This window comes from Nerophis ophidion, linkage group LG21 (genome assembly GCF_033978795.1).
Source record: "Nerophis ophidion isolate RoL-2023_Sa linkage group LG21, RoL_Noph_v1.0, whole genome shotgun sequence".
Classification (NCBI taxonomy): Eukaryota; Metazoa; Chordata; class Actinopteri; order Syngnathiformes; family Syngnathidae; genus Nerophis; species Nerophis ophidion.
The window spans coordinates 5,801,370-5,813,233 of NC_084631.1; the positions used below are offsets into that span (position 1 = coordinate 5,801,370).

The window sequence follows — 11,864 nt, forward strand, 5'->3', positions numbered from 1 at the left end:
GCTCATTCGCGTAAGAGACTAGACGTATAAGATTTCATGGGATTTGTTGATTAGGAGTGACAGATAGTTTGGTAAACATATAGCATGTTCTATATGTTATAGTTATTTGAATGACTCTTACCATAATATGTTAGGTTAACATAGCAGTTGGTTATTTATGCCTCATATAACTTACACTTATTCAGCCTGTTGTTCACTATTCTTTATTTATTTTAAATTGCCTTTCAAATGTCTATTATTGGTGTTGGGTTTTATCAAATAAATTTCCCCAAAAAATGCGACTTATATATGTTTTTTCCTTCTTTATTATGCATTTTCGGCGGGAGCGACTTATTCTCCGAAAAATACGGTCATTATAACTACACAATAAAAAAAATAAAAAAAATAAAAGCATCAATAAGAAAACAGGCAAACAATTTACAGTCACAGAATAATAATTACCATATAAATATAACTACACAATATAAAACCAAACAAAATCATCAACGAGCAAACTAATTTAAAGAGTCAGATAAAATATTACTTTCTTTTTTTTTAAAGCTGTTTACTTTCAATGCCGGGGAGAATTTGAGGCAGGTTATTCCAGAGCATACATGAACAAAGATAAGACCTTCTGGAGAAAGTTCTGTGGTCAGATGAAACAAAAATGGAGCTGTTTGGCCACAATACCCAGCAATATGTTTGGAGGAGAAAAGGTGAGGCCTTTGATCCCAGGAATACCATTCCTACCGTCAAGCATGGTGGTGGTGGTATTATGCTCCGGGCCTGTTTTGCTGCCAATGGAACTGGTGCTTTACAGAGAGTAAATGGGACAATGAAAAAGGAGGATTACCTCCAAATTCTTCAGGACAACCTAAAATCATCAGCCTGGAAGTTGGGTCTTGGGCGCAGTTGGGTGATCCAACAGGACAATGACCCCAAACAAACTTTAAAAGTGCTAAAGGAATGGCTAAATCAGGCTAGAATTAAGGTTTTAAAAAGGCCTTCCCAAAGTCCTGACTTAAACGTGTGGACAATGCTGGAGAAACAAGTCCATGTCAGAAAAAACAACAAATTTAGCTGATCTGCACCAATTTTGTCAAGAGGAGTGGTCAAAAATTCCACCAGAAGCTTGTGGATGGCTACCAAAAGTACCTTATGGCAGTGAAACTTGCCAAGGGACATGTAAGCAAACGTTAACATTGCTGTATGTATACTTGCCAACCTTGAGACCTCCGATTTCGGGAGGTGGGGGGCGTGGTTAAGAGGGGAGGAGTATATTTACAGCTATCCATCCATCCATTTTCGACCGCTTATTTCCTTTGGGTTCGCCGGGGGCACTGGTGCCTATCTTAGCTACAATCGGGCGGAAGGCGGTGTACACCCTGGACAAGTCACCATCTCATCACAGTATGTGTAGAAATCTTTATTTATAATGGAATCACTTGTTTATTTTTCAACAAGTTTTCAGTTATTTTTATATCTTTTTTCCCAAATAGTTCAAGAAAGACCACTACAAATGAGCAATATTTTGCACTGTTATACAATTTAATAAATCAGAAACTGATGACATAGTGCTGTATTTTACTTCTTTATCTTTTTTTTTTCAACCAAAAATGCTTTGTTCTGATTAGGAGGTACTTGAATTAAAAAAATGTTCAGAGGGGGTACATCTCTGAAAAAAGGTTGACAACCACTGCTCTAAAAGCCGTAGATGTTATTGTCACATATGCATGCACAGTAGATGGCAGTATTGTCCTGTTTAAGAGTGTCACAACATTGCTGTTTACGGCAGACAAACTGCTTTACGGTTGACGAAAACGTGACTGCTGTTGTTGTCGCGCTGGGAGGATGTTAATGAGACTGCCTAACAATAAACCCACATAAGAAACCAAGAACTCGCCCTCGATCATTCTACAGTTCTAACGTCATTGGGCAGGCACTCTGTTTATATTGTGGGAAAGCGGACGTGAAAACAGGCAGTCGACACGTCACTCGGGTCCGCATGGAGCTGGAGGGGGCGTCGCCTCCAGCTCCGCCTGAATTCCGGGAGATTTTCTGGAGAAAATTTGTCCCGGGAGGTTTTCGGGAGAGGCGCTGAATTTCGGGAGTCTCCCGGAAAATCCGGGAGGGTTGGCAAGTATGCCGTATGTATACTTTTGACCAAACAGATTTGGTCACATTTTCAGTAGACCCATAATAAATTCATAAAAGAACCAAACTTCATGAATGTTTTTAGTGACCAACAAGTATGTGCTCCAATCACTCTATCACAAAAAAACAAGAGTTTTAGAAATGATTGGAAACTCAAGACAACCATGACATTATGTTCTTTACAAGTTTATGTAAACTTTTGATCGTGACTGAATCTCTGTAAAGGCATAATTTAAAGGCCTACTGAAATGAGATTTTCTTATTCAAACGGGGATAGCAGGTCCATTCTATGTGTCATGCTTGATCATTTCGCAATATTGCCATATTTTTGCTGAAATGATTTAGTAGAGAACATCCACGATAAAGTTCGCAACTTTTGGTCGCTGATAAAAAAGCCTTGCCTGTACCGGAAGTAGCAGACGATGTGCGCGTGACGTCACCTGTGTGAGGGCTCCTTACATCCGAACATTGTTTATACTGTGAGCCACCAGCAGTAAGAGCAATTCGGACTGAGAAAGCAACGATTTCCCCATTAATTTGAGCGAGGATGAAAGATTTGTGGATGAGGAAAGTTAGAGAGAAGCACAAAAAATAAAAATAAATAAATAAAAAAGAAAAGGCGACGGCTCCAGGAGTGTTTCATATGTAATTAGACACATATACTAGGATAAATATGGAAGATCCCTTATCTGCTTATTGTGTTAATAGTATTTTAGTGAGATTGTAAAGTCATACCTGAAAGTCGCATGGCTGCGGTGAACGCCAGTGTCTCTGAGAGAAGCCAAGGAGATAGATAGATGGATAGATAGTACTTTATTGATTCCTTCAGGAGAGTTCCTTCAGGAAAATTAAAATTCCAGCAGCAGTGTACAGAGTTGAGATCAATTAAAAAAAAAAAAAAAGTAAAAAAGTAAATAATGGGGGTTTAAAAGGAAACAAAATAGAGAAATATTACAAAAAGAATAAAAACAATGGGAATAACAATATAACAGTAAAATAAGAATATAACAAGACAAAGTAGGCAGTAGTGACCATGTTATGAAAAAAAAAGGAGGAGCCAAGATCACAGCTGCCTTTTTGAGCTGCAGGAGGAGGTCGCGTAATCCACTCAAGTCTCCGGTAAGAGCCGACTTAATATCACAATTTTCCCACCCAAAAACTCGCTGGTTGACGTAGAGAAACATGTCCGCTTGACCGCTCTGTGTTAAAGCTTCACAACAAACAAAGAAACACTGGCTGTGTTTCGGTTACTAAAGGCAGCTGCAATCCACCGCTTTCCACCAATAGTCACTATAGACAGCGATTTTAAACTAGACAAACAAGTCAATGGCGTTTTAAAATCGTGTTATTATCACCTTCGTCTTTTAGTAAAGGTTAAACCGTTTTTATCTTTTAACCTTTTTGAACAAGTCGTGCATGCTTTTATTTCAAGTCACCTGGACTACTGCAATGCACTTTATGCTGGCATTAGCCAAAGAGCTCTCTCCCGGTTGCAGTTAGTCCAGAACGCGGCAGCAGGACTTTTAACAGGGGCCAGGAAACACCAGCATATAACCCCAATTCTTCAGAGTTTGCACTGGCTCGCTGTTCATTTTAGAATTGATTTTAAAACATTGCTGTTTGTTTTTAAATCTTTACATGGACTGGCACCTCAATATATCTCGGACCTCATCCAAATTTACGTTCCTCCGCGCGCTCGGAGGTCCGAGAGCCAGTTCCAGCTCGTGGTGCCCAAGACCAGACTTAAGACCAGGGGAGACAGGGCCTTCTCTGTGGTCGGCCCTAAGCTCTGGAACACTCTGCCGCTCCATGTTCAAACTGCTTCCACAGTGGAGTGTTTTAAGTCTCGTCTTAAGACCCACTTTTATTCTTTGCCTTTTAACACTACGCAAGTTAAATGATAAATGGGTTGTACTTGTATAGCGCTTTTCTACCTTCAAGGTACTCAAAGCGCTTTGACACTACTTCCACATTTACCCATTCACACACACATTCACACACTGATGGAGGGAGCTGCCATGCAAGGCGCCAACCAGCACCCATCAGGAGCAAGGGTGAAGTGTCTTGCTCAGGACACAACGGACGTGACGAGGGTGGTACTAGGTGGGGATTGAACCCGGGTCCCTCGGGTTGCGCACGGCCACTGTACCACTGCGCTACACCGTCCCTTATAGCTTATAGCTTGGTCCAATTTGTTATATATTCTAAAAAAAAGTGCAGATTGGATTTTAACCTATTTAGAACATCCATCCATCCATCCATTTTCTACCGCTTATTCCCTTTTGGGGTCGCGGGGGGCGCTCACACTCGAGTCCAAGGGATCACAGTCCAACAACGCATTAGTTCGCAGTGGTCCCTTCGTTAAAGGTTTGTTTGATAAACTTTGAACAGCTATTATTAACCATTTGAGTATTATCTTGACATCATTTGTATTTCTTACACGTTTGCCACGAGTGTTCTGAAAAGCACCAACTCGGCGAGTCTAAAGGCCTACTGAAAGCCACTACTAGCGACCACGCAGTCTGATAGTTTATATATCAATGATGAAATATTAACATTGCAACACATGCCAATACTGCCTTTTTAGTTTACTAAATTGCAATTTTAAATTTCGCGCCGAAGTACCCTGCTGAAACATCGCGGTATGATGACGTCACGCATTGTAGAGGACATTTTGTTCCAGCACCGTTCCCAGCTTTAAGTCGTCTGTTTTCATCGCATAATTCCACAGTATCCTGGACATCCGTGTTGCTGAATCTTTTGCAATTTGTTCAATGAACATTGGAGACATCAAAGAAGAAAGCTGTAGGTGCGAAGCTGTGTATTGCGGCCGGCTTTAGCAACACAAACACAGCCGGTGTTTCATTTAAATGGGTTGTACTTGTATAGCGCTTTTCTACCTTCAAGGTACTCAAAGCGCTTTGACACTACTTCCACATTTACCCATTCACACACACATTCACACACTGATGGAGGGAGCTGCCATGCAAGGCGCCAACCAGCACCCATCAGGAGCAAGGGTGAAGTGTCTTGCTCAGGACACAACGGACGTGACGAGGTTGGTACTAGGTGGGATTTGAACCAGGGACCCTCGGGTTGCGCACGGCCACTCTCCCACTGCGCCACGCCATGTTTTTTATTTATACTCAAAATACAATAAATAAGGCAAAACAAAAAGCGCGCTCGATGGCGGATAATAATTTATACTAAAACTTAGAACAAAAACAGCATAATGGCATGAAAATATACAAACAAAACAAAACTAGCACTGTGGCATAGATACACAAACTTACACGGCACGGAACTGTGGACGAGGGCGTGAAGGTTGGAACAGCATGGGTAGGGTGCGTGCGAGTGGACTGGAAAAAAAGAAAAAAAAATGCGATTGCATTGGGACGGATTCCGATGTTTTTAGAGACATTTACTAGGATAATTCTGGGAAATATAGTTCCCACCTTGTCACGCCCCTGCCCTCAGTCCCACACCTGTTCCTGATTATCACAGCCAGTATTTAAGTAATTTTCTTTCTGTTCATCATTCTGGGATCTTCACACTCGCACGCACCCTACCCATGCTGTTCCAACCTTCACGCCCTCGTCCACAGTTCCATGCCGTGTAAGTTTGTGTATTTATGCCACAGTGCTAGTTTTGTTTTGTTTGTATATTTTCATGCAATTATGCTGTTTTTGTTCTAAGTTTTAGTATAAATTATTATCCGCCATCGAGCGCACTTTTTGTTTTGCCTTATTTATTGTATTTTGAGTATAAATTAAAAACATGTACCTGAATTCACGTCTGGCTCGTCCTGTAATCCCGCTGCGTCGAAGGAGCACACACCATCCATATCCAAGCCTGACAGTGACGTCATCGTCTGCTACTTCCGGTAGAGGCAGGGCTTTTCTTTTAGCACCGAAAGTTGCGAACTTTATCGTGGACGTTCTCTACTACATCCTTTCAGCAAAAATATGGCAATATTGCGAAATGATCAAGTATGACACCCATCAGGAGCAAGGGTGAAGTGTCTTGCTCAGGACACAACGGACGTGACGAGGTTGGTACTAGGTGGGATTTGAACCAGGGACCCTCGGGTTGCGCACGGCCACTCTCCCACTGCGCCACGCCGAGTTGTGTGGTCCTCGTCCTCTGTTGTCCTCTGTGTTTTTATACACTTTGATTTCTATTTTACTGTTTTAATTGATTTTACCCTTTAAAATAGTTTTTAATCATATTTGTTTTTAAACTGTTTTTATTGGTTTTATATTTATTTATTTTTGGTTTTTATTCAGTCATTGGTGGAGCATAATGTTGTTGTTTTGTTAATTTTGTTTTTAACATGGCTGTGCAGCACTTTGGAAACGTTATTGTTGTTTAAATGTGCTATACAAATAAAGTGGATTGGATTGGATTGAACAGCATTCTTCTTTGACGTCTCCATTATTAATTGAACAAATTGCAAAAGATTCAGCAACACAGATGTCCAAAATACTGTGTAATTGCGCGATGAATACAGACGACTTTTAGCCGTAAGTGGTGCTGGGCTAAAATGTCCCCTCCAACCAATAACATCACAAACACGCGTCAACATACGCGTCATAATTCCGCGACGTTTTCAACAGGAAACTCCGCGGGAAATTTAGTAAACTAAGAAAGCCGTATTGGCATGTGCTGCAATGTTAATATTTCGTTATTGATGTATAAACTATCAGACTGCGTGGTCGCTAGTAGTGGCTTTCAGTAGGCTTTTAAGGTGCACCTATTCTTGTGACCAGTCATGATTCCATTCCCTCCCGGAGCACCTTCACTAAAGTACCGCACTGTGACTTCTCAGATGTACCAGTGGGGGTGGTGGAGGTGACTGTTTCCACCAGCAGTGACCCCCAACACCACGAGAGCCCCGACACCCCCAGCTCCCTCGCAGCCAGCCCCCGCGTGAGTGCATGAAAACATGCATAGTCGACGAGGAATAATGAGCATATCATTTGTTTGACTCTGTGATCTTGCTCATCCGCAGCCCACGGACAGCCAGGACGGAAAGGAAGGAGAAGACGAGGAGGAGGAGGAGGAGGAGGAGGAGGAGGGGGGCAGCGTGGAAGACAAAGTCGGAGATACCAGCAGAGAGCAGAGGAGAAAACGGCTCAACGATTTACTTTTGACCCTTCAGCATTCATAAGCTAACACACAGAGGCAAGTAGGGCATCATACATCTACTAAACACTCAGTGCATATAAAGTCACTAAAACCTTTACTGCATGCATTTCCATTGAAAACTAACCAAATATTTTAAGAACAAACAGCACCTTTTGCTTTTATTACAACTTTCAATCTTGCTGACTTGGAAGTCTGACACCGTTTTACATTATTGTCGACTATTTCTCGATCAAAAGTGCTCAAAATGTGTCAGATCTCTTGTTCATGCCCCCTCCAAAAAAAGATCCTCACAGATTTGTTACTGGATTTAGGTCTGGGCTCTGGCTGACTCTGGTGTCAATCAATCAATCAATATTTACTTATATAGCCCTAACTCACTAATGTCTCAAAGGGCAGCACAAACCACTACGACATCCTCGGTAGGCCCACATAAGGGCAAGGAAAACTCACACCCAGTGGGACATCGGTGACAATGATGACTATGAGAACCTTGGAGAGGAGGAAAGCAATGGATGTCGAGCGGGTCTAACATGATACTGTGAAAGTTCAATCCATAATGGATCCAACACAGCAGCGAGAGTCCCGTCCACAGCGGAGCCAGCAGGAAACCATCCCAAGCGGAGGCGGATCAGCAGCGCAGGGATGTCCCCAGCCGATACACGGGCAAGCGGTCCATCCTGAGTCCCGACTCTGGAGGAGCGGTTTATCCTGGGTCTCGACTCTGGACAGCCAGTACGTCATCCATGGCCATCGGACCGGACCCCCTCCACAAAGTAGAGTGGGACATAGGAGTAAAATAAGAGAAACGGCAGATCAACTGGTCTAAAAAGGGAGTCTATTTATAGGCTAGAGTATACAAATGAGTTTTTAGGTGAGACTTAAATGCTTCTACTGAGGTAGCATCTCCAGTAGTCTGGCATTCCAGAGTACTGGAGCCCGAATGGAAAACGCTCTATAGCCCGCAGACTTTTTTTGGGGCCTTAGGAATCACTAATAAGCCGGAGTCCTTTGAACGCAGATTCCTTGCCGGGACATATGGTACAATACAATCGGCAAGATAGGATGGAGCTAGACCGTGTAGTATTTTATACGTAAGTAGTAAAACCTTAAAGTCACATCTTAAGTGCACAGGAAGCCAGTGCAGGTGAGCCAGTATAGGTATATATGTATGTATATATGTATATAAAGGTATATACAGTACAGGTGTAATGTGATCAAACTTTCTTGTTCTTGTCAAAAGTCTAGCAGCCGCATTTTGTACCAACTGTAATCTTTTAATGCTAGACATGGGGAGACCCGAAAATAATACGTTACAGTAATCGAGGTGAGACGTAACAAACGCATGGATAATGATCTCAGAGTCTTTAGTGGAGAAAATGGAGCGAATTTTAGCGATATTACGGAGATGAAAGAAGGCCGTTTTAGTAACGCTTTTAATGTGTGCCTCAAAGGAGAGAGTTGGGTCAAAGATAATACCCAGATTCTTTATCGAGTCGCCTTGCTTAATTCTTTGGTTGTCAAATGTTAAAGTTGTATTATTAAATAGAGTTCGGTGTCTAGCAGGACCGATAATCAGCATTTCCGTTTTTGTGGCGTTAAGTTGCAAAAAATTAGCGGACATCCATTGTTTAATTTCATTAAGACACGCCTCCAGCTGACTACAATCCGGCGTGTTGGTCAGCTTTAGGGGCATGTAGAGTTGGGTGTCATCAGCATAACAGTGAAAGCTAACACCGTATTTGCGTATGATGTCACCTAGCGGCAGCATGTAGATGCTGAAGAGTGCAGGGCCAAGGACCGAACCCTGGGGAACTCCACACATTACCTTAATGTAGTCCGAGGTCACACTGTTATGGGAGACGTACTGCATCCTATCAGTAGGATAAGAATTAAACCAAGACAGGGCTAGTGTATAGTGTGGTGTTGTCCCGGTACCAAAATTATTTCGATATTTTTCGGTACTTTTATAAATAAAGGGGACCACAAAAAATAGCTTTATTGGCTTTATTTTAACAAAAAATCTCAAGGTACATTAAACATATGTTTCTTATTGCAAGTTTGTCCTTAAATAAAATAGTGACCGTACAAGACAATTTGTCTTTTATTAGTAAGTAAACAAACAAAGGCTCCTAATTTAGCTGCTGACATATGCAGTAACATATTGAACGGGACAAGCGGTAGAAAATGGATGGATTGATATTGTGTCATTTATCATTCTATTATTTTATCAACATTATTAAGGACAAGTGGTAGTAGATGAAATATTAATCTACTTCTTCATTTACTGTTAATATATGTTTACGTTTTCTATTAACATGTTTTATTTACACTAATAATCACTTATTCTTCTGTTGTTTGATACTTTACATTAGTTTTGCATGATACCACAAATATAGATACCAAGTAGTTACAGGATCATACATTGGTCATATTCAAAGTCCTCATGTGTCCAGGGACATATTTACTGACTTTATAAACATAATATACATTTTTTAAAAATGAAAGAAGTTGTTGTGATGCCCAAAAATATCGACATAATTATAGTACTATTGACGAAACACGCTACTGTACTTGGTATCATTACAGTGGATGTCAGGTGTAGATCCACCAAAGGCGTTTGTTTATATATAGTGAAGCATGTTTAGCTATTCCTTGTCCTGCAGGGATGACACTTTTTTTCCTTTTCGACCTATGTTCAATTGAATATACTGCAAAGACAAGATATTTAATGTTCCAACTGAGAAAAATATATTTTTTTTGCAAATAATCAAACCTATTGCACAAAAGTTGGCACAGGGGCATTTTTACCACTGTGTTACATGGCCTTTCCTTTTAACAACACTCAGTAAACGTTTGGGAACTGAGGAGAGCAATTTTTGAAGCTTTTCAGGTGGAATTCTTTCCCATTCTTGCTTGATGTACAGATTAAGTTGTTCAACAATCCCAGGTCTCCGTTGTGGTATTTTAGTCTTCAAATTGCACCACACATTTTCAATGGGAGACAGGTCTGGACTACAGGTAAGCCAGTCTAGCTCTTTTACTATGAAGCCACGCTGTTGTAACACGTGGCTTGGCATTGTTTTGCTTAAATAAGCAGGGGCGTCCATGATAACGTTGCTCAGATGACAACATATGTTGCTCCAAAACCTGTATGTAACTTTCAGCATTAATGGTGCCTTCACAGATGTGTAAGTTACCCATGCCTTGGGCACTAATACACCCCCATACCATGCTGGCTTTTGAACTTTGCACCTATCACATTCCGGATGGTTCTTTTCCTCTTTGTTCCAGAGAACACGACGTCCGACCAAAGAACACTTTTCCACTTTGCATCAGTCTATCTTAGGTGAGCTCGGGCCCAGTGAAGCCGGCAGCGTTTCTGGGTGTTGTTGATAAAAGATTTTCGCTTTGCATAGCAGAGTTTTAACTTGCACTTACAGATGTAGCGTCCAACTGTAGTTAATGACAGTGGTTTTCTGAAGTGTTCCTGAGCCCATGTGGTCATATCCTTTACACACTGATGTCGCTTTTTGATGCAGTAACGCCTGAGGGATGAACGGTCCGTTACATCATTGCTTATGTGTCATGATTTCTCCAGATTCTCTGAACCTTTTGATGATATTACGGACAGTAGATGGTAAAATTCATAAATTCTGTCAGACTTGTCCCTGACAGTTTGGCTATGTTTTAATTTTTCCTCTGCATTTGTCTTTGTTTCCTGTCAGCGCTTTTATTTTGTCTGTATTTCCTGCTTGTTTCTCTGAGTGCTTTGGCTGATTGGCACCTGGCCACACCTGGTGTCAATCAGCCAGTAGCTATTTAGACCTGTTTTCTCCTCCAGTCAGTGCTGGATTATTGTCATGTCGTGTCGATGTCACCACTACCTGTCTTGTCGCTTGTAGCTTTGTCTACTTCTGTTCACTCTGTTCATGCCATAGTTCCGTCGTGTCAAAGTAAGTGTTTGTTATCCGCCTCGTGCGCGCCTTTTGTTTGTACCCTTTTGTTCGGTTTTGTCTTAGTGTTAAATTAAATTATGTTTTCTTACGCAATACCTGCCTCTTTCTCTGCATCTTAGGGTTTGTCACCAACTTACTACGACAAATTCCTTGCAATAGCTTGTTGAGAAATGTTGTTCTTAGACTGTTGGACAATTTGCTCACGCATTAGTTCACAAAGTGGTGACCCTCACCCCATCCTTGTTAGTGAATGACTGAGCATTTCATGGAAACTGCTGTTATACCCACTCATGGCACCCACCTGTTCCCAATTAGCCTGTTCACCTGTGGGATGTTACAAATAAGTTTCTGATGAGCATTCCTCAACTTTCTCAGTCTTTTTTGCCACTTGTGCCAGCCTTTTTGAAACAATTCCAATTGAGCTAATATTTGCAAAAATTTACATTTTCCAGTTTGAATGTTAAAGGCCTACTGAAATTAGATGTTCTTATTTAAACGGGGATAGCAGGTCCATTCTATGTGTCATACTTGATCATTTCGCGATATTGCCATATTTTTGCTGAAAGGATTTAGTAGAGAACATTGACGATAAAGTTCGCAACTTTTGGTGCTGATAGAAAAGCCTTG

At 41.3% G+C, this 11,864-nt stretch overlaps 1 protein-coding gene and 1 long non-coding RNA gene across 3 annotated transcripts in view; one reads left to right on the forward strand and one right to left on the reverse strand.

Annotated features, from left to right (window-relative positions):
• Window positions 1-11,864, forward strand: part of LOC133539621 (histone-lysine N-methyltransferase ASH1L-like) — a 155,245-nt gene that overhangs the window by 134,338 nt on the left and 9,043 nt on the right. Inside the window, exons 12-13 of one of the 2 annotated variants that reach the window (XR_009803450.1) lie at window positions 6,962-7,062; window positions 7,145-7,184. Coding sequence is in view for 1 of the 2 variants with exons in the window: in XM_061881672.1 (XP_061737656.1) it covers window positions 6,962-7,062; window positions 7,145-7,303 (260 nt within the window). In the remaining variant the exon portion in view is untranslated. Of the gene's footprint in view, window positions 1-6,961; window positions 7,063-7,144; window positions 7,318-11,864 lie in introns of those variants that run through there. The other variant, XM_061881672.1, reaches the window with a different exon arrangement.
• LOC133539622 (uncharacterized) overlaps window positions 1-11,864 on the reverse strand; it is a 154,487-nt gene that overhangs the window by 126,569 nt on the left and 16,054 nt on the right. The gene's annotated exons all lie outside the window — the stretch shown is intronic.